Source organism: Crocodylus porosus, unplaced genomic scaffold (assembly GCF_001723895.1).
Source record: "Crocodylus porosus isolate Cpor-Errol unplaced genomic scaffold, CroPor_comp1, whole genome shotgun sequence".
In the NCBI taxonomy this organism is placed as follows: Eukaryota; Metazoa; Chordata; order Crocodylia; family Crocodylidae; genus Crocodylus; species Crocodylus porosus.
This window is the reverse complement of record NW_017728918.1, coordinates 21,057,185-21,078,916: the sequence shown is the minus strand read 5'-3', so window position 1 is coordinate 21,078,916 and position 21,732 is coordinate 21,057,185. Positions and strand designations below refer to the sequence as shown.

The 21,732-nt window shown below is 41.0% G+C and overlaps 1 protein-coding gene across 1 annotated transcript in view; it reads right to left on the bottom strand.

The window, feature by feature from the left end:
* Positions 1 to 21,732, bottom strand: part of NBAS (neuroblastoma amplified sequence) — a 364,123-nt gene that overhangs the window by 58,125 nt on the left and 284,266 nt on the right. Inside the window, exons 45-47 of the mRNA XM_019538135.1 lie at positions 18,271 to 18,489; positions 17,235 to 17,437; positions 7,752 to 7,841 (exon numbers count right to left, since the gene is read on the bottom strand). Coding sequence (XP_019393680.1) covers positions 7,752 to 7,841; positions 17,235 to 17,437; positions 18,271 to 18,489 — 512 coding nt within the window. The remainder of the gene's footprint in view (positions 1 to 7,751; positions 7,842 to 17,234; positions 17,438 to 18,270; positions 18,490 to 21,732) is intronic.

The following is a 21,732-nucleotide window of genomic DNA, read 5'->3' as shown; positions in this document are numbered from 1 at the left end:
AAGAGAGAAGCAACATCAGTTAAAGCACCTGCATCCTGGGTATAAGTTCCCGCTGTTTATCGCATGCAATTTGAGTGTCTTAACCACTGTGCTATTATTAGATATTCTGGGGTAAGTCTCTCTCTTTGCCTCCGACTGCAAATATATGTTTTAAAAGAATCATCATCAGATTACACTGAACAAATTTTGAAAACAAGTTTCTAAACACTTGGAAAACACAAGTTTACCTACAACTTCAATGTCATTACCATGGCTTCCATCAGAACTTTTATTACTAATTACTCCTGACCTACTAATCGAAGTCATCTGGCACTCATCACTTCAGTAAATCTCACTCCAAAAAGATGTGGAAAAAGGTACATCTTGAAGCCTATCCTCTAACAACTTAGCAGCAGTGAACTGAGTAGGAAGCTTCTTAAAAGGAAGGAACCTTCCAGTCAGCACTAAGGCTGGTAGCCCAAATGGTTTGGAGGGTAACAGCTTCATCATACAAGGAAAGACAAAGCTAGTAGGCCATTCCCCAAAACATTTAGCACTTTAGAAGTTAAAACAGGAGACAGCTATGTAATTTACTAAGCCAACAGTTTCTATAACTGTGACTATATGCCACCAAAATAAACTTCACAACTGAATGGTAAGATAAGATAAAAGATGGAATTCATTATATATTAAAAGCACTTAAGACTCCTGTAAAATGGGAAAAATAATATTTAGAAGGAATTTTAATTATTTGATATGTATGTTCTGACTTTCTTTGGCTCCATTGTTATTAAAAATGATTTCATTAAAACTTCTACTCTGACATACTCCATTTTGGCTGACTTCAGTTATTTTTTTATTCGCATCCAAAGTCCATTGTAAATGTTTTTTATTAATTTGAACATAGCTTATATTAATGCTTGTGCTTTTTACTACATTCCTCTGATACATTTCTATGCTAAGTTATTAGAGATGGAATATTTTTCATTTTGTAATCTATTACTTTTGAAAAATTTATTCCCCATGTGTATTTACAGAATTCTTAGGATAACAAACTTACGGATCTCAAACAGCTGCAGTAACTATTCTAGCAGGGAAAGTGAGGATGCTGAGAATGTGTGGGAGAAACACAGCAAGCACAACCTCAAGTACTGAACCAAAATCTTAAGTAATCACATTGTATATTTACCCATTTACACTTTCAGTTAATGTTTAGTTCACATGACAATGGCCATATCGAAGGTAACAGATTTGAAAAATTAAAATCAAGGGGGGTGGGGCGAGGAAGGGACATGGAGAAACGAGGGGAGAGGGGAGGAGCCGCATCGCGTTGTCAACGTCAAGCTGATGCAGTGTATGTGGGAAACTTGTCTCTTCCTCAGCCCTTCAGCAGCCATTTGGAAGCTGCTGAGTGGCTGGGGGGGGACAAGGGGTTCCTGTTGCAGCACCGCGGGCCACAGAAAATGGCTTGGAGGGCTGCATGGCAGCCCGCAGGCCATATGTTGGGCAAGCCAGGTCTAACAGAATTGTAAACAAAGAAGATACATATTGTTTTTCTAATGTCTGAAAAGAAACACTAATATAATTTGCATCATTTCTAAAAGGTAAATCTTACCTACTAGATGATTAGCCAGCTTTCAAAAACCTTCTCCTCTCTAACAGTATTTTCTATTTTACAGGATTCCTATGGATAAGTGCATGGGTCAAAAAATATAGAGATAGGCCATGTCCCCAGATGCAGGCATTTGAGATTTGTGGTGCTGCAAATTGCATGTGTGGAATGTTAAAACATGTCCCACACTGCAAATTTACAGTGCAGGGACAAAATTTGCTAACAGGATTTCCGGGTAGCAAAAAAGTGCTGGGAAAAAAGAGGCATGACATGTGAAAATAGCACGGACCGGAACAAATGGAGGCTTCATCCTCCAATGTGATGCTATGGCTGCTGGCCAGAGCATCTTTACTGCTCCATCTGTGCCTTGGCTGCTTCAGTACTCTGGGAGCTGGAAAGAGCTGGCCAAGGGCAATTTCTCCAAAGCTTGACAATGTGTCCCGCAACAAAGCACATATGCATGGGTATGTATTAAGGCACAAAATAGCTGCAAAAATTTGTGCTGCTCCAAGCACATGACCCTGCTCATCTGGACACATCCACAAATGCCTATGCATAAGCCTTTGGTTTGGCCTCATTACCAAAGCTGAAACACAGGTTTGGTATTTTAGTTGCATCTCAACTACAAGATTTTTTTAAAGGCAACAGAGCACTGAAATGCTTTCTTGAAGCAATTAACACTTGGAATAACATTTGTTTTTTGCTGTAAAGGTATGAGGGTATCCCCTCTAAAACACAGTGAAGTGGGACAGAATTGTAGATTTCTTTTCAAATACCAGGTCACGCAAACTTCTTCACGGTACAGTAATTACAAAATAAGGATCATATACTGGAATGCACACTTTTTTTTTATTTACTCCCTTTATAAATGCAGCATGCCCCCAATAGACTGAGTTTTTACTTAATGGTAGGACAAATGTTTTCTTTAAAATTATATGTGGCCAGAACATTTGGATCGCTGAACAGGCCCAAGAGAAACATATGGCTGTAGCACATAAATTGTCCTCAAATTCTGGTGAAAAGAATGAAGCTATTTCAGTTTTTTTTTCCTTTTCTTTTTTTTACAATTACTGGGATATAAAGGACGTGTGCAACCATCTTCCACTGGCATTCATGCTACAATAGTCAGATTATATATTTGTAGCATATTAGAGGGCACCAGACAAAGTATTAGTCTCTGTGGATTTCTGGATTTTACTACTTACTTTAATATGTTGTAAAGAATTTATTGTAAGACTATTCAGAAATACAAACAGCTTTAACTTAGCCCTTGAAACCTGTTCGAGTCCTAATCATATTTTTAAAGGTTTTCAATGATGGCTCTGTCTTCCACTCTTGATTAGAGACAACTGTAGATTTCTAAGTAACCAGTTTTGCTGCTTGGGCTCAAATCTATTATGCTAAGTGAGAACAATTATTACAGGAGGGTACAAATTGACTAGTCGGGTCCCTAGATTTTCTTGTAGGCAACTCATTGCCTAAGTAGCAACAGTGTTTTTCAGCTAGAGGTGGTCTTCCCATGTCAGAAAAGTCATGTTGCCAATTAGGCCAGTAGTACGTGTAGCTGCCTTATTGGACTCCAGGATGGCTGCCATGAATTCACCTTTTGAGCAATATTTCAGCTACCACTGGGGTTAGAAAATTAATTCCAAAGATGAAACAAACCCTGTGTTCACCAAAGAGATCAATCATAACATTTCCAATGTGGTGGCCATACTGGATTACAAGATGGCTGGCACAGTAGCATGTATATATCAACTCGATGCAATTAAAATCCTAGTAAACAACAATCTAATATTAAAACCCCACAAATTCTATCACTATAAATTTCATAGCAGACCTACAGTACTGAAAACTTAACTCAGGCTAGTTGTTTGAGTTACCTGCATTCTGAAATGTAAAAAAAAGTTATCATCTTATTCAACATATGTCAGATATTATTAATAAATAACTCAATGTCAATGAAATACACAGACATTTGTTCAACTTGAGGCAATAGGAAAATGTAATAATCTAATCCAATGGTAATGTGACGGCAATACAATGGTATATATAACATTAATACAATGGGTAATGGGAGGTTTTCAGCTCTCTTCATTACTTGAATCCATTTCTGAATCCCTGTAGTTATTATACAGATTCAACAAGCTGTCCTGTAGCACTTGCAGCCAGGAGTGCATGGCATATTAAACTGTTTATACAAGCATGCTGGTCCCCAGCATTTTGTCTTGCACTTGCAATTTGTTATTCAAAAGGTATTCTACTGGTAATGGTTCAAGCATGTTTATGATAGGAATGTAAGCATCATTTTCAGTTTACCAACCTCATTAGTCAGGTGATGGCAATGGTGGATTAGAGTCAAGCACACTTCGCCAACCAAGCTTTGATAATTAGCTCTACATACATAGCACACAAGGGAGTCATATGTAGACAGAATTTTATCTGGAGCTTTTCCTTGATGGAATAATTTCACACCAACATCTAGAAGGGCTGCCAAAGATGTTGACGGCTGCTACAGCAATACAACCAACTTTCCTACATAACTGTACAAATCCTTATCAACATCAGGCCTACTTCTTAGACCTGCCAATAGATGCGGATGTTGAATGAGCAGCATGCAAGCAGTTTTCTTAGTGTGAACACTGAACTGGCTGGTGGTGTCACAACCAGTCATGCTGTGGAATCAGAGATGCGTGGACTGGCTCAGACAATTCTAACAAAGTACTGTGAATTGGAATTAATCTTATTAGGTTGCTTCTCTTCATCCAAACCTTAGGCGCAAGACTATGCAAGACTCTGGGCTCAGAGTGAGTCAATCCCATAGCAGAGGAAAGGGGGCAAGGGGGCCAGGAAGCCCCTTTGGCTAACCAGGGGCATCCAAGATATCTTAAGGGCAAAAAAAGAGGCATACAGGAAATGGAAGCAGGGGGTAGCTAGCAAAGAGGAGTATACTTCTTTGGTTTGCACCTGCAGGGAGTCAGTCAGGAAGGGCAAGGCAACTCTAGAACTCAGACTAGCGTCAGGGATTACTTGATCTTTCATGGATTCATTTGTTCTACGTGCAGCGTAGGATATATGTAGAAGTGTTCTGAAGCACCACATTTCAAAGGTCTCAAAATGCTTTTCCAGTGCCCTGGTGAATACCCAGGTTTCTCAGTAATAAAATTGCTGACACGGCAATAGCATATAGTACAGGGGTGCGCAAAATGCAGCCCGTGAGCCAAATGTAGCCTGCCAGGCCATTCTATCCGACCTGTGGGGCCCCTAAAAAAATTTAGAAAATTAATATTTATCTGCCCCTGGCTTCCTGTCATGTGGCCCTTGATAGCTTGCCTAAACTCAGTAAGTGGCCCTCCGCCCAAAATAACTGCCTGCCCCGATATACAGTAAAAGTCCTGTTAACTGGCATCTTACAAGCCAGCATGCTCAATTAACCAACATACTGGCTTGTAAGATTAAGTGAAATCGGAAGTGCTCACTGTGGCACTTCCAGTTTCTCCGAGCCCCCATGTCCCGGGGGAAAGCAGCCTGTGCTGCTGAGCCTCCATGGCACAAACAGGCTGTGCAGGGCCCGCCTTCCTGTCCCACAGAAGGCGCAGTGATGCTGCGGGAGGGGCAGCGGGATGCCCCAGACAAAGCAGACAAGGCAGGAGAAGCAGTGGCCCAGGCCACTCAATTAACTGGCATATTTTGTTATCTGGCAACCCCCATTCCCAGGGGATGCTGGATAACAGAGTTTTTACTGTAGTAAGTGAAGATTTGTTTTCATTGTGATGTTGCTGCTAGTCCAGGTTTTCTTCAGTTTTGTTAGTTGTCCGAGAATGGTTATTTTTGTTTTTACTTATTTTCAGGATGTAGCATCTTTTGTGGGATGCTCCAACATACTTAAAATGTGTTACTTTTTCTAGGATGTACTTGGTAGCTATGTTGGTCTGAGACAAACAGAAATAAAAAAATCTAGAACTCTTGGTTTCAAAATCATACTTTTTATTAGACCAACTGGGAAATCGCAAAAATATATCCTTTTTTTTGCAAGCTTTTGGGCTCAAAGACCCTTCATCAGGAGCTGGGAAAAGTAGAGATGGTAAAAAGTCTCCATAGGTAGGAAATAAACTTAATTTTTGCATAGAGAGAGCTGGAAAGCTGTCCCTCTGGGTCCATGAGTGTGTCTTTGTGAGTAGTGCTGAGTTGCTCTTTGATGTGTAGATCAGGTAGAAATCCTTCCCTGTAGGAGTAAGATGGCAGGCAGGATATTTTTCTGTGATTTCCCAGTTGGTCTAATAAAACTTCTAGATTTTTGTATTTCTGTTTGTCTCAGACCAACATGGCTACCAAATACATCCCTGAAATGTGGAAGATGCCAAATTTTAGCTGATTTTGGATTCTAAACTTCATTGCAGAACAACAAGAAAGATTTGGTACCTCTCCGCCTGCCATCTGACTCTTTCAGGGGAGGATTTCTACCTGATCAAAGAGCAACTCAGAACAACTCACAAAGACGCATTCATGGACCCAGGGGGACAGCTTTCCATTGACTTTTCCCTCTTTTTGAAAAGAACTCATTTTGCTAAATTAATCGTTACAAAACATCTGTGTTTCTTAGCAAGGAAGAAAAGGCTTTCCATAAAACTTGTTGTTTCAGGACTGTGGATAATTAAAATTAGACAATTATTTCCTGTTAGAGAAGGTGCTTTAGAATAAACACATGCTAAATAAAGTTTCACAATAAAAGTAAATAGATAAGTAAAAATTGACTAATTGTTGTTGGCAAATAGTCCACTGTTTACTGGTTCCACTTCTTAGTGGTAATGCTAATATATAAGATATAACAAATCTGTAAACAATATTAGGTTATTCTTCTGAAATATTTCAGTCTCTTTTAAAAGGGGAGAATGGCACCAGGTGGAGTGTGATTTATAACTAATACTCTTTTATTTGTTCTAACAAGACAGATGGGAAAGTAATATCAGTCAGAAAACACCAATTTAATTCGTCTTGCAGCTCTAAAATAATAAACACTGACAGTTTACATTTTCAGATTGTAAGAATTTCAATTTTATTTAGTCTATTATTCTCTTAATCTACTATTTACCTCTGAACTTGAGCGAAATTAGAAACGATGCTACCAAATGAGTGGCATTCAAACTGTAAATTAGAAGTTTCAGAGCTAAGAGGAATTGTGAGAACATTTCTGAAGTTAACACAGGTCAAGTCTCAATTTTGTGCACTCCTATGAAGAAGTTTAGCACTTTTTCAAATTAAGTCATAAACAGAAAACAAAACTGTAACTGTAAATGTATCAGAAGCCATATTGATCTATATACCTGATTATCATTTTAACACCATGAGGTTAACGGTGTACTCAGATTAAAGGACTCCAGGCAGCTCATTTCAAAGGCAGAGAAAATAACAGAATTCAAGATGACACTGAACTGGGTTGCTTATCTACAATGTTATGTTACAATAACTACAGGCAAGAAACTCATTATGAATTACAATGGAAAACAATTAATTTCTTAATTCCAATTATTTACTCCATTGCTAGGATAAAGCTTTGATGATGTACACTGGATGTGTGTGAATGTTACACACACTGAATGAGGATCATTACAATTAGAGAATGATAACAATTAAGTACAGTTGGGGGAGGAGAGGCAAAACACCTTCACTATATTTTTAAGCATACAACTGTCAACATTTTGAAGCGCTGAACTTACAGGACATGGAACCCAGGCCACTATGGCGGTAGACTTCAGGGTTTGGAATCTGCTTTCAGTGCAATTCTGCCACTTTTACAGCCTGATGCAAATTTACCTTTTTACTGAGGAGCTTTATCAACCAAATGCTGGAATCGCCATTGGTAATATCATTATTTGTTCTAATCTTTAGAGAAAATGTGGTTTGGTCATTGCAGCGCATTGCAGAATACAGAGTACTCTTTGATTTAGTACCAGACTAATAACACTGAGGAGTGCCTGATTCAGCACGACAAATCATACTTACAAAGACAAATTATCCATATTTACCTGCACAGACATTACATAAACCTGGGCAAGAAAATAACATTATCAATATTGTAGTTCTATAGAATCATGGCAAAAATAATCTTGTATACTGCTAACCAAGGGATTCCTGCCAATCACATAATATAAGCTCTTACCCATCTTCCACATTTGCATGGACAGCCGAAACAACGCCTTCTAGGACCTGAAGTGGATCTTTCAGTGAAGTCAAAGCAACATTATCCTCACTGTCAAAAAGAATTAAATCAGTTTATACAAAACATGGCTACTTTAGAATAAAACTTTCTTGAATCTTAATGTTCAATCCAGACAGCACAACTGCAGGCCATGTGTAAACTTTTTGTTGATCAGAGTAATTTTCAAGTTGTCTATTTGATTTGTTCCTCTTATCTTTGTGTCATAATATAAAGTAATGAACAGAAGAAAGGGGAGAAAAAAGCACATGAGAAAAATAACTAAACAACTCAAATGCAGCTAACAAAAAAGAAGCCAGAGAGTTAAAATGCACCAGACCACTTGTCTTTCCTCAGAGGGTTCATTTAAAATCTGGTCCATGAAAAAACACTTTCTACCAAGGTGTTCAGAAAATAGTTCTTACTGAAGCGTGTTGTTATACTGCATTATGCCAACACAGACAAAATAGACTGAAGGCTTTGCATAAATCGTCACCACATTTTCCTTCCAAGTATCATGCAGGAATCAAGATGGTAATTCTAAATCATGTAATTCATCAGGAAAGTTACAGTTGGGACACAGATTTTTCTAGTGTTCAAAAGCTGTTAAAAGCAGGAATGATGAAAGTTTCAGTGTTTACACATTTGTCTCATGGAAGGAAAGCGCAAATCTTTTGCTATGAAGTCTAGGGAAATAAGCCTGACAAATAACTGAACTCTTAGAGGAAAAATGAATTACACTAGCACTTTAATAAAGACTTCAGGGTCTTTTCATGCAAATCATAAAAGGGCAATGATGGTTAGGCTGACCTAGAATATCAATAGATCTGTCTATCTTAGGGCTCATAATTGTTGAACTAAAGATGCTAGACAGCTTGCCAAAGATGCCTCAGGAGCCAGAGATACAAATGCACATTCCCTGCAATTCATCAGCATAGTAAAGCTATTCTATTGCTAGACTATGTGTCAACCTTTTGCTGCACTTAAGAATTATGATTCCTTAGTAATATGAATACATGTCAAAGCCTCAATGATTGCTCTGCCAAAGGTAACATAACCTATAGGATACCAGATAATGGAATATGCATGGACTAACTACAAGGCTTTGCACATTTACTCTTTACAATTATGAAAGTTTCTGCCAATATCTGATTTCTGTTATTGCAGTGGGATGTTTGTTTTAGCCAAGAGACAAATCAGGTGATTTTGAGAGGTGACACAGGTGACATTTGAAGAAAGCATGGACATGCATCTTTAGAAACCTAAGTGGATTTTCTACATAGAAGGTTTCTGCTGTTAATTGGTGCTTAGCATGATGTTAACGGATGCTTCCTGGATACTAATTGCACCTTATGATGATTCAGAGAAAAATAAAACAAACAAAGAAAGCAGAACAAAATCCAAGGTACCTGTAAATCTGACCAAGTGGAAAATCCTTACTGATGCCAGATCTGACCAAAGGTACGAGCCTGAGCACAGGAGCAAAAACACTAAACAAGCACATGATGAAGGATATGTTGAACCACCAGATCACTCACTCAGTGCCCCTCTTCATCTGTGGACCAATCTGACACTTTACAGCAGGGGTACCCAACCTACAGCATATGTGCCACAACTGGAATGGAAAGCCTGTGTGTGTGGTGTGCAACAGAGGGGCAGCCAGCACATACGGCACGGAACAGAAAGCAAAGCAGGAGATTGGACAGGAAGCACAAGTCAGGGAGCAGAAATAAGAGCAGCAGATCAAGGAGGAAAAGGGGACTGGAGTGGCACTCTAAAGAACATGGATCCTAGTTTGTGGCAACTTGCCAAAAAGTCCCCCCCAACTATTTGTGTAGTGTAGCTATTATGAAACTTGACAGTGACGAATCAAACTGCACATCTTGAGAAGACACAAGAAGTGGTTTGATGGACTAGTTTCTGAACAGGTGTTTTACATCGAGGCCATGTACAAACACAGAACTACAAGAACGTTTTGTACTGAGGAGCTCATAGACTACCTTGGGTCCATCACACAGATGGATCCCTGATGTATCCATGGAAGCATTTATAATGTAGCAAATCTAAGGAAGGAGTCTGTATTCTGAAAAAGCTGGAGAAGTAATAAAGAACATACTGAACAGCTTTGTATATAGCTGCCTGTTTTAATCTGATTAAAAAAATAAAGAAAGAAAGCAAAAAACACAACAAAACACCACAAAACAACCCCCCCCCCGGTATGGTCAAGATAGCTTAAACTTAATATTACGGAAGCTTTTACTATGGGCAAACTTCAAATTTTCCCTCTTGTCAAACTGCTAGGTTTTTACAAACAAGCTTGTAAAATGAAAAAAGTTTACTCTGTTATACTATTAACATCAAATATACAGTAACAGCTCTAAGAGTGATAAAAAACCCACTCTCAAGGAAATGAAAGATGGTTGTCTGAAAGATTTGGGAAAGGGGGGGGGTCATTTTGTGGTTAAAGGACAAGGTTAGGAACAAGGAGATATAAGTCCTATTTCCAGCTCTTCCATAGGACTTCCTGTTATTTAGATTTCCAGTTATTTTAAATATACCTTTATTGTAGATAGCCAAACTGTATAGCTCAGGAAATGGCATATCAACCCATTTTTGTTGCCTTAGAACTGGGGGTGGGGGAAAGCTCACAACACCTCCAGGATTTGATTTTTCAACTTAAATAACCTAAATAACTCCATTTGGAAATGCAGACACTCAGCACCTCTGGGAACCAAGCTCAAGGTGGGCTAAAGGACATTGAAACACCTGCCATTAGTGCATACTTCTGAAAACCCAGGGCTTAACTTTGTGGTTTGGTTATCCAATCTGTAAACCAGAAACAATACTTACATTCATTAATATTTGTGAAATGCTTTAAGGTTATCATATGAAAGGGTTCTGTGCAAAGGCAAGCATTATCCCATCAGACAAACAGGGGAGTTAAAGAGTAAAGTCTAGTTATCCGTGGCACAGTATTTTAAAACAAACTTGAAATTCAATCTATTAACTATAATAAAAGAATGTTAATTTATTAAATAAATGAATGATGGGAAACCAGTGTTTTTCATCTTAAAAACCTGATGCTATCTGTAGTACTTTAAAAATTAGTTAGGGCAATAAAAAAAAATAATCACAATTCAAAAGACTTCTACATGACAAACAGAATCATTTGTCAAGTTTTCACAACAACTATAGCTTTCTTGTTTCCTAACTAATTAACAGCAAAATCGTCAGAAACTACTGACAGAAACAAACATAATTAATGGTACATTAGTTCTTCACATAGATTATATGGTGTTTTATGTGCCTTTTTAAAAAAAAATAAAAAAATACCTAGGAGCTTTAAGGTGAATGTTGCACGAGTCTGGCATAATTAAATTGGTAAAGGCTCATTTTGATTTCAGTTCAGATGCAAAAAAAGACATGTATTTAATCAAAAAGTTCTTCAAGAGCAATAAAAAATTACAAAGAATTACATAAAAGGAGAATAAATTAAATGCAACTAAATATTTTAGCCTAATTACATTATTCACCAAAATACTCGATGCCTTGTTATTTTCCAAGCCTTACATTCATCCTTTTTATACTCGGAACATTAACATATCCTATGGAGAAATTGTGAATTGCAATGTTAAAGAGCTAATATCATTTTTATAAAAATGACATTCCTAAATTATTAAACTCTACTGTCTGCCATCCTTCAGGAAGGCCGAGAGACAATGAAAAGTCTTAATTTCCTTTTTGGGGTTGACTATTCCAAATACAAATGATCTCTCCCAGTAAATAAGACTAGATGCCAAGTCTGATCAAGCTTCTCCTGCCTGTTGCCAGGTGAGCATGAAACTATGCTCCAAATGCAAGACCCAGTTAAGCCAGATAGTAGCACTTGGGCTGCTACGTTTAGTTACTCCAGTGAGCACAGCGGTGGTTATCTATGTTAGTGTGAGGTCAGGCAGAATGTAGAGCAGGGTGACACCTTGAAGACTAACTGGTTCAGAGAGGCATGAGCTTTGGTAGGTAAGTAGATTGTTGTCTATGAAAACTCATAACTCTGAACCAGTTGGACAGGTGCTACTCTGCTCTACCTTCTACCAGGTACTCCAAAGTTAATTACATGGTAACTTCAGTTACCCAATGGCATTTCTAAGTTTTGCATTTAATAGTCATGAGATAAACTGAGAGGACAGCAACAGGGCAGATGCAGGGTGGGCCAGAAACCAGGGCATCCTCTCTTGCTATGTAATCCTCATCTCCCATAGGCACACAGCCAGACTCCCTGTGGCTTGCTCTTCTTCTGGACCCATATATCTTCTTTTCTTGGCTGCCCCCATGGTTCAGCTTCTATGGAAAAAGTAGAGGCTCCTCTTTGCCCTGCCTAGCTATACCTTAGTATAGGGGTTTTCAACCTTTTTTTAACAAGTGTACCCCTTTTGTTTCAAAGTTTCAATTCATGTACTCCTTCATAATTTTTTCTGTTTAACGGGGGCAGATCGAAGTCCCCATGATGAGGGAGGGAATGGGGCTGGGACAGGCATTGCATAGGTGGAGGGAGAAAAAAAATATGGGGGGGGCTGAGCGTATGCGTGTGAACCCCCTCAAAAGGTAAGTCTGTGGAGAAAGGGGCCATGGGGGAGGTACAGATCGGGGCCCCTGTGGTGAGGGAGGGAGTGGGGCAGAGGCAGGAACAGGGCTGAGGTGAGTAGGGCCCCAGCCAGGCCGGTTGGTGGGGCACCCCCAAGCCTCCATTTGTCCCACCACCCGACAGAGATGGGGCCCCACTCACCCTGGTCCCTGCTCTTGCCCTGCTCTCTCCCTCATTGCAGGGCCCTCAATCTGCCCCCCCACTCAGTGGTGAGGGAGAAAGTGGGGCTGTGGATTGAGCCCCCCACAGTGCAGGAGGGAGTGGGGCAGGGACAAGTCATTCATCCCTGCCCTTGGCCTGCTCCCTCCTGCACTGTGGGGATTGTCCCATGACCTGGCCTGGCCTGGGCCTCATTTACTGTGAATGGGGCCCCAGCCAGGCCAGGTCGTGGGACAATCAGAACCCTGTGGCTCCTTCAGGGGAATGGAAAGGGGGGTTGGCTCCTGCCACTGCATGCACCACAAGGGAAGCAAGGGGGGGGGCACGTGCTCCTCCACACTGTGCCCTGGAGGAGCTACTAGGCTCCGATTGTCCTGTGACCCAGCTGGGCCAGATCATGCGACAATGCCCACAGTGCAGGAGGGAAGAGGTCCAGAGGCAGGGGTAAATGACTCGTCTCTGCCCCACTCCCTTCTGCACTGTGGGGTGGCTCTTCTTGGTGGCATAGGGGGCCAGGCTGTGCTATGGCGGTGGCTGCAGCCACCCTAAAATTAGCCTTAATCCACCCCAAACTCCTCCCAGTGCAGCCGGGCCCAACACTCTCACCAGAAACAGCCCAGCACTGTCCTGGCCTCAGCTGGCAGTAGCCCATAGCCCATCCTTCCCCACGTGCTGATCCAAGGGCACACATCCCTCATGCCCTCCCAGGAGTGTGCGCAGCAGGAGCGCTGGGAGGGGGAGCCGAATGGAAGCTGTGTGCTGCCCCACTTTCCTATAGCCGGTCATGGCTCCGCGGGCGGCTGACAGGCCTTGCGCCCAGCCAATCATGTGCCACTTGGGGCAGGCACAACCCCCACCCCCTGCCATTCAAACGGGTGTGGGTGGGGAAGCACTGCAATGTGCTGTGTTGGGTCAGCGGCTCCTGGTGCTTTCCTCCCCTTCCCCCTCCCCTGAGTAAGAGGTGAATACGCCAGGGAAGATGCTGCTGCCATGCACCAGGCATGCTCTGCCCCAGCCTGCCCATACATGCCCTCTATGACTTGTCTAAGTACCCATAGGGGTATGTGTACACACAGTCGACAACCCCTGGCCTAGTAGTTGGGCACTTTGCTGAGATGTGGGAGATACAAATTCAAACACTTTCTGGGAACCCCAGGACATGGGTCTCCTGCTTGCTAGTCCTAAATGCACTAGAGTTACATGTGTTCCTGAGTGGGATAAGCTCAATTATTTGCTAAAGTGGTCTGAAATACCACTTGAGAACTAGTTGTCGTGCTGTTTGCCCATCTAAAGGTGGAGTTGACTTTGGACCTATGCTCTTTCATCTGCATGTATGAGTTCAGAAGACCTAAGAACTTCAGGTAAAATAAATCTATAATATGCTGTTCTGTGACATATAAGAATCATGGAAGACAGCTCATCTTATGTATCTTGAGTTCCTAGCTAAATGATCTTCTGAGATGGGATACAAAAGTTATTCAAGTTTATTATAAAACTACATGGCAGCCATAGAGAGGGTCTTGCTTTCTGATGCTTATTGTGCTACTGAAGAATAGATATAAAATATTTCCTATATAACTCAACTAAGCTATAAACATTACCAATTTTGTAAATGTACGAAAGAGCTGGGAGGCAACTAATATCTATTGACAATGACAACTTCCATAGGCTAACCCAAAAAATTGTCAGTGACAGGGTTTAAATGAAATATGCAGATAAAATTCTATGGAGGAGATTATACTGTTAGTAAAAGAGACTCCCAACTAAATTCTGAGAAGTAGAACTAGTTACAAAGTAAGAAAATTGAAATATCTGACAGAATTTGACAGTTCTTCTAAACTGATATGGAATTAACTCAAATATACATATATAGAATTGGGAGGGGACTACTTATATATTTTGTCCTAAAACCGGTTCCTTTTTCTAGGAGGCATGTATGAGAGAAATCTGGTGTTTTTATGGGGGGAAGTGGGGATGATGTATATATTTAACAAGAAAAATCTAAGCAAGTGAGAGAAAAGGGAGATATTCCACAAAGGAAATCTTTATAGATGTCTCCTCTGTAAAAGTCAGTAAACATTTTCCATATGAAAAAAACCCCTAAATGTTTTGAATGGGCTTTATACCAAATCTGAATTTTTAACTTTTTTTGTAGGTGTAAAAAAAAGATTTTTGTTTTCTATTATGGTTGCAGTAAGATCTCAGTTTAACTCTGGAGTGTTCCCTGAAACCTATTTTGTCACAACGAAGTCTACTGAATTTATAGGTAGATGGTTCAATGGCATTCCTTATCATCATTAAAAACCCAGAACTGGGCAACTAAACACTACGTTTTCCCTTGCCTTCATTTTCAAAATTAAATACCCACCCCAATACATTTAAACTTCCCCATTTTCCAACATGCTCTTCTTTCAAGTCCATTTAAAACCATGACAATGCATGTATCTGATTTCTTATAAACGCCCAAAGTTTCCTAATGCACAAAACCTTAAGAGTTTTCTTTTTAAAAGTAACATTTACTGAATTCTTAAGCTTGGTACTCCACGCAGGCAGGAAGAATTTTCTTCTTTATAATTACATTTTTTTCCCAATGAACACAGAAATACACAGGAGTTTCACAAAATGATGTGGTTAGTAAGTTTCGATTTGTGCCATGCACTAGCTTGAATACTAATGTAGTGGTGCATGACTGAGACGCATCCAATTCCATTCACTTCCGTGACATCAGTGTCAGCAGGCTAAAGAGATGCCAGGCAACAGCTTTTTGTAAAAATGTTTATTCTATTTAAAAGGAAGTTTGTTTTTTTTAAATATTTTTAATTCCCCTGGGTATTTTGTTGGCATGTTCCATATTACCTCAAGCAGGGGCAAACTATTCTATCTTGTATAGGTTTTTATTCCATGATCATCCTTTCTGTGCAACTTTCAGTGTTACATTACTCATTAATTAGCACTGAGATTTTTGATGTTTTATCTTTTCTACAGGGGAAGAAATATGTGTAGAGAACTCATTTTCATAGTGTTAGGTTTCTCTTTGATTTGATTTGCTTATTTATTTGCAGGTACAGTATACATGTTATTTAGAATTCAGAGTACTGAAAGCAAACTGACAAAAACGTGCCTGGACTTGGAATGGAAGGTGAGGTTTCTGACTACCCTCAACTTTTGCAGAAAGAATTCAGTCCAGTATCTTGAACCAGCTCCTGCAAAGCAGTCAATTTCTCTTACCCTTACTGAAAAATTACACCCTTCCAGGAGTGTTGAGAGTGACACTGTTCATTCCAGAGGTTTAGATGATGTTTTAGATATCCTGGGCCCAAAACGTGAACAACAACTTGATAGAACTTGATAAAAAATGTCTGTGAGAAACAATAGTACAGAATGGAGGACAATTTTCTCTTGCTAAGGACAGCGAATACAGGGCTCCTGGTATTATCCCATCAGGTCTCAGTGTAGGCTGTAGAGGTGCTTCATCTCTGAAGAGGTCTTACTCATTAATGACATATCTTGCAATTAACAGCATTAGCTTTTCTTAGAATCAGAGGGAATCAAAGTGGGGCTGGGAGGGACCTCCAGAGGTCATCTAGTCCAATCCCTTTCCTGAGGCAGGATCATCCCTATCCAAACCATCCTCTACAGTCCATAAACTAAATTACAAAAAGCTACTGTCAACATTGACACAACACAGGCATAACCTGCCACAGATAAAGCGGGGGAATCATGACAGCTGAAGTCCTGCTTCTATAAAAAGTTGCCAATATATGCTCAAGAGACCCCAGGCAGGGGGCCAACCTTTCCACTGCAAGAGGAAGGAAAAAACCCCACAGCCCATACCAATCTAACCATGGGGAAAATTCCTTCCTGACCCCAATATGGTGATCAGTTTGACCCTAAGTAGAGGGGCTAGAGCCCCTAGGCAGGAATTTCCGATTTTAGTCTGAGAAGGAGCTGTCTGCTGGGAGCCGAAGCCGGCTGCAGCTGGGAGGCTCCAAACAGCAGTGCCGGGCTCCGGCATCAGCGTCACACCAGCATGTGGAAGTGCGCTTCGGAGAGGGCGGTGGGGGAGGGGCCTGAGACAGCGCAGCCCTAGTCTCTCCCCTGCTCCTAGCACAGAGGTCATGAGCCCGGTGCAGCTGTTTGTAGCCAGCCCGGGCTCTAGGCAGCTGCAGCAAGCAGGCTGCAAACAGCTGTGCCAGGCTGCATAGCTCCAGCATCACTTCTGTGCTGGTGGCGACTGCACAGGCACCTTGGGGCAGGCTGCGCTGCCCCACTGTTCGCCCCGAGGTGTGCGTGGCCCTGGCTCTGGGGAGCTGCTGCCAGCCAGGAGTCTGGGTTGCTCCCGGCAGGCAGGTTAGGATGCTGTAAGCCCTGCCGGGAGCAGCTGGGGCTCTGTCGCTGGCAGCAGCTACCTGGAGACGGGGCTGGCCGCAGCGTGCCAAGCAAAATGGCCTCACATCCCACGTTTAGCATGCATGCCAGGGGGTGCCAATGCCTCCAATAAACTTTTCTAATATTTGTTACTGCTTTGGTCCTTACAAAATTCAACCATCTTGGAACAGAAAGAAACAAGTACTTGTGTTAAAAAACAAAAAACAAGACAAAGCCTTGCAAATCTTATTTGACTCAACTGCTGCAGTTTAACTTACCTTAACACACATACAATTTTTTTTACAGCACACTGTACTATGTCCTTGGTAGAGAGTCCCAGATCTCCAACAGCCACTTCTAACAAATTTTGTATCATTTTCAGAGGCTGACCATCTAAACACATAGTTACTGCCTGGTCATGAATTTTTTCTTTCTCTGACCTGGATAGATCATATAATTGGCCATACTTCTGTAGTATATCCTGTAAACAGACAAATTTTAAACATTACTCGTATTTATGGTTCAGTATCTCACTGTCTAGCATGGCTTAACATTTCAGTATGAAAATTTCAAAGATCTTTAAAATCTTAAAAAGAAGTCAACAAAAGCTGTGCTGTAAAATTTACCGTGCTAAATATGACAGAAACCATTACTGTTTATTGTAATTTTAGAACAAATGTTTTCCTTGTACTCAGGTTTCATTATAAACCTCATGTTGCTCTTTTTAGTGTAGGAACTTTAATGGAATTTACTAATTTGCAGAAGATGAGAGGCAAACTCAAACCTGACTTGGTTATATAGATTTATAATAAAAAGGCAAATAAATGCATTTTCCTTGCATGTAATGATGAAACTATTTGAAGGGTACAGCTGTCCAATAAATTAAAGGAGGCACTTTTTGAGAGGAGGAGGGGGAATGGAGGGGAGTAGGGATAACACTATAATTAAATAACGCTTATTATTAAATTGCTAATTTCAGGTGCTCCATTGTATTATACGTGCATATAAAGATGAAGCCTTCTATTTAACTGCTGTATGAACTTTAGACTGATCTTTTACCATAGGAATTTCCCTGACTAAGGAACAACTTATTGTTTGCCTTAGATCTTTTTTTTTTGTTACAAAGGATAATGAAATGTGTTCAAGTGTTACACTTAACATTAAGTTCTGTGAAAGAGAATAGGCACTGTATTAGATTCAGAAAAAACTCATCAAATCAAAACCCTTGCTACAACTTGAAAGTGAACAGAGACAGAAAGCAAATACATGTTAAAATACACCTGAATGCATTTGTTACCGTTAATTTATCATTACCTGCTCACTGTTTTTCAGGCCAATGATAAAACTATGACTGAGTGTTTCCAGATGAGCCAGAGACTGCTGCAGATGATTCAGAGCATCCTCATAAGGAAGGAGGATATTTTGAGCGCCTTCCACAGCCTCTTCAAAATTTTTTTTTCTAAGCTTCTCAGTGATCTGTTTGACTGCTTTAATAGCTTTCTTAGTCATGTCTACCCGGGCATCCACAGACAGCTGAAAATGAATCGTACAGTGTTTGATCATTATTAGTATTATTCATACATTATTATTTATATACCATTATTGCCCAGAGGCTTCAATCATGATCATGGCTTCATTACATTAAGCATTGTATAAATACAAAGTAGGAAGCAGCCCCTGCCCCAAAGAGCTAACTAGAACATTAAATGAAACACTAAATGAACAACAGACATCTTCCCCTGAAAGCTACATTTGAAAAACATCAAGGGTTTTACATATTTTCCTCCATTATCCTGAGGAACCAGAAGCAGCAAAAGTTAGTCAGAAAATAAGAACAGTGAAACTTTTATAGTGACATTTCATCATCCCATGAAGATGGGAACTGGGAGGTGTTTAGGGAGCAGAGAGAAGATCAACTTTTTATCTGTATGTTTCAAATTGTCTGTTACATTTTTAAGGTAAGCCGCTGGTACTCACCGTGGATCCTGGTTTTCTACATTTAAAAATCACAAATTCTCTGATTTAAAGGGGTAGCAAAAAAAGCATTTCAGCACAATTAAATCCTACTAGATATATAGGTATCAGTTGAACACAATGTTGTATTGATACATTTACAATTTTAAAGCAATTAGGAAGCTTCCCAATGCCTCAATTATTATAACAAAATAAATATATTCTATAATAAAATACATTCTAAATACTTACATATTTAGACTTTTTTTTATTATAGAAATCAGAGCTCCCCCAGCCGCCTTCATTCACTAGGACACAAGTACAGCTTTGGCTGTCCTCCCTGCCGCTTTGTGGCATTGAGCAGCCCTGATATGCCAGTGCCTCGCCCCAAGCCAGAGCCCCACAGTGGTACCCCTCACTCCTGACCTGCAGCCACTATCCCTGCTGGTGCCCCTTGCTCCCAACTCACAGCTCCCCACCCTATTCAATCCTGGCACCCCTCTCCCCCAAACCACTGTCCCTCACCCCCAGTGTGTGGGATAGGGGAGTATGTGTGGGAGGGGCTTGGTATGTGGGGCTAAAGGGTGTGGTGTCTGTTCATAGGCAATGCCATAGGTGACATGTTGGGGGGACATATGGGGGGCATGTGGCCTCCCAGATTTGTGGGCCCACAGTGGGCATGAGGCTGCAGCCTGGGCCTATAGGTATGGGCAGGACCTGGCAGAGGGGTGGTGAGAATTGTTGCTGCCACTGGGACTCCCATACCAGCTGTGCTGCCAGCAGCGTGAGGAGTAACAGATGAGGGGAAGCTGCACTGCTCTCACCTCCTTCCACCACCAGCAGCTTGTGCACCGAGCCACTGTTCTACCCCATTACCACGGCCCGGGAGCTGCTGCTGCTCCCCTCAAGCCATGACTCTCCCCCAGAGGGGAGGTGGAGTGGAGGGCAGGGAAGATGGCCTGAGGGGAGTGGCGACAGCAGGGGAGGTGGCTGGGCCATTATGGCAGGGTAGAGCTGTGGCTCAACATACAAGCGGCTGGCAGCTGAAGGAGGTGATGGCACTGTGCCCAGCCCCTGCCCCCATCCATTACTCATATTGCTGGTGACACAGCTGGCACAGGAAACCCAGCAGCAGTGCCGAAGAGCAACACCAACCCACTCTGCCCTCCTGAGCTGGATCCCAACTGCTGGGCTGCAGAGGTGACTCCTACCTATGCCAGTAGGGTCAGACTGCAGCCCTGTGCCCACTGTGGGTGCACAAACCTGGGAGGACACATGCCTCCCCCATGCTCCCCTGATGCATATGATTGCCCCCCACAAACTTACCTGCGGGGAGCTGCCTGGCTGCATGTGGCACTCCCTGCTCACGCTTCCCCTGCCCCAGCCAGCTCCTTGCAGCCTGGAACTCTTTCGGCCCGCAAGGTGCAACCCACCATTTTCTGCTATAAAGGAGAAAAACATGGGTTTTCTCCTTTAAAGGAGAAAAATTGGTGTTTTTTCCACGCAGTGAACAAAAACCCAGATCCTTGGTCCTCACCCTGGCAGGCCTGTGGACAGCAATACTCAGTAAGTAATGTTGCTGTGGTGAACACCTTATTTTACTGTCAGCTTGAAGAAATGCATCTGTAGAAATAAAATTTCCTGGGGCCACAATGTTGAGGGAGTCTAATAACATATTTCTGTAAGATACTTGTTGGAGAACACTGTTTTAGGGTATTTTAATTTGTGTTAGGTCATTGTTTAAATTTGTCTTTAAATGTTTGAAAAATAAGCAAAACTATTGGGTAGCCTACAAAGTTACAGTTTTCAATGACAAGCCAAGTTCACTTTCAACCAATCACTCTGCCATTTTAACTTTTACATTCAGCTGATAGGATGATGACGCAGGCTGTGTATACAGAGCTACTGATTCTAATAAAGAATGTTCTAAAGCCGTACCTCAGGCTGATATTAGTCCATCTGGTAGAGACAATGATTGCAACTTCTAATATGATTTAAAGAAGCTTTAGGGTAAAATTAATGATAATACTGGATAAGTGAATTTTAAGTTTAATGTATGCTGCTGGCTGCCTGAATCATATAAGGAGCAGTTGTGAACAAGGTACTTTTGCTTTGAGAGACCTTTAGTCCTAACAATAATAAAAATGTTTCCTTCAGAAGACCTTATATTAAGGTGACCGAGCTATCGGTATAACTAAACTCAAAACAAAGTAAAGAGTTTAAAAACAGTGTTGTCCTCAAGTACATTTAGCAGATTTTTGAAATAAGGAATTGTTCTTCTTTTACTGGAAAGTACTTTAATTCCCAGATTTCCATATAGACAGTTGTACATTCTATAAATAGAAAAGTAAAGACATTTTAAAAGGAGTGTAATAGTTGTTCTCTCCCATTCTACCAACTATACACTGACATCTATGTGATCGTAACAGATTTCAGGACTTCCCAAGAGACTGATATTTTGTACTTCCCATTGGTACAGTCCACAGAAAAGGGAGTCAGGCCTGTTCTTATCTGTTTTCCAAAATCACAGCCTAGCTTTTTCAACCTTTGCTTCAAATAGGAAACTGAGGGAAGAAATTCAAATAGGATTTCCAAATAATGTGTTTCAATACTTTTGGCATGCAAATATCTCATTTAGAGTTTAACTTAAAGGCTCTTACAATACACCTGTTGTTTTGGATGAAATGGCCATAGCATGCTTAATTTTACAATAATTACACTGTCAGCATGCTTGAGAAAAATAACAAAAATACTGGATATAGGACAATCGATAGAGTTAAGGCGCAAAGTTCTGAAACACAGGAGATAGGAAACAAAGCTTGA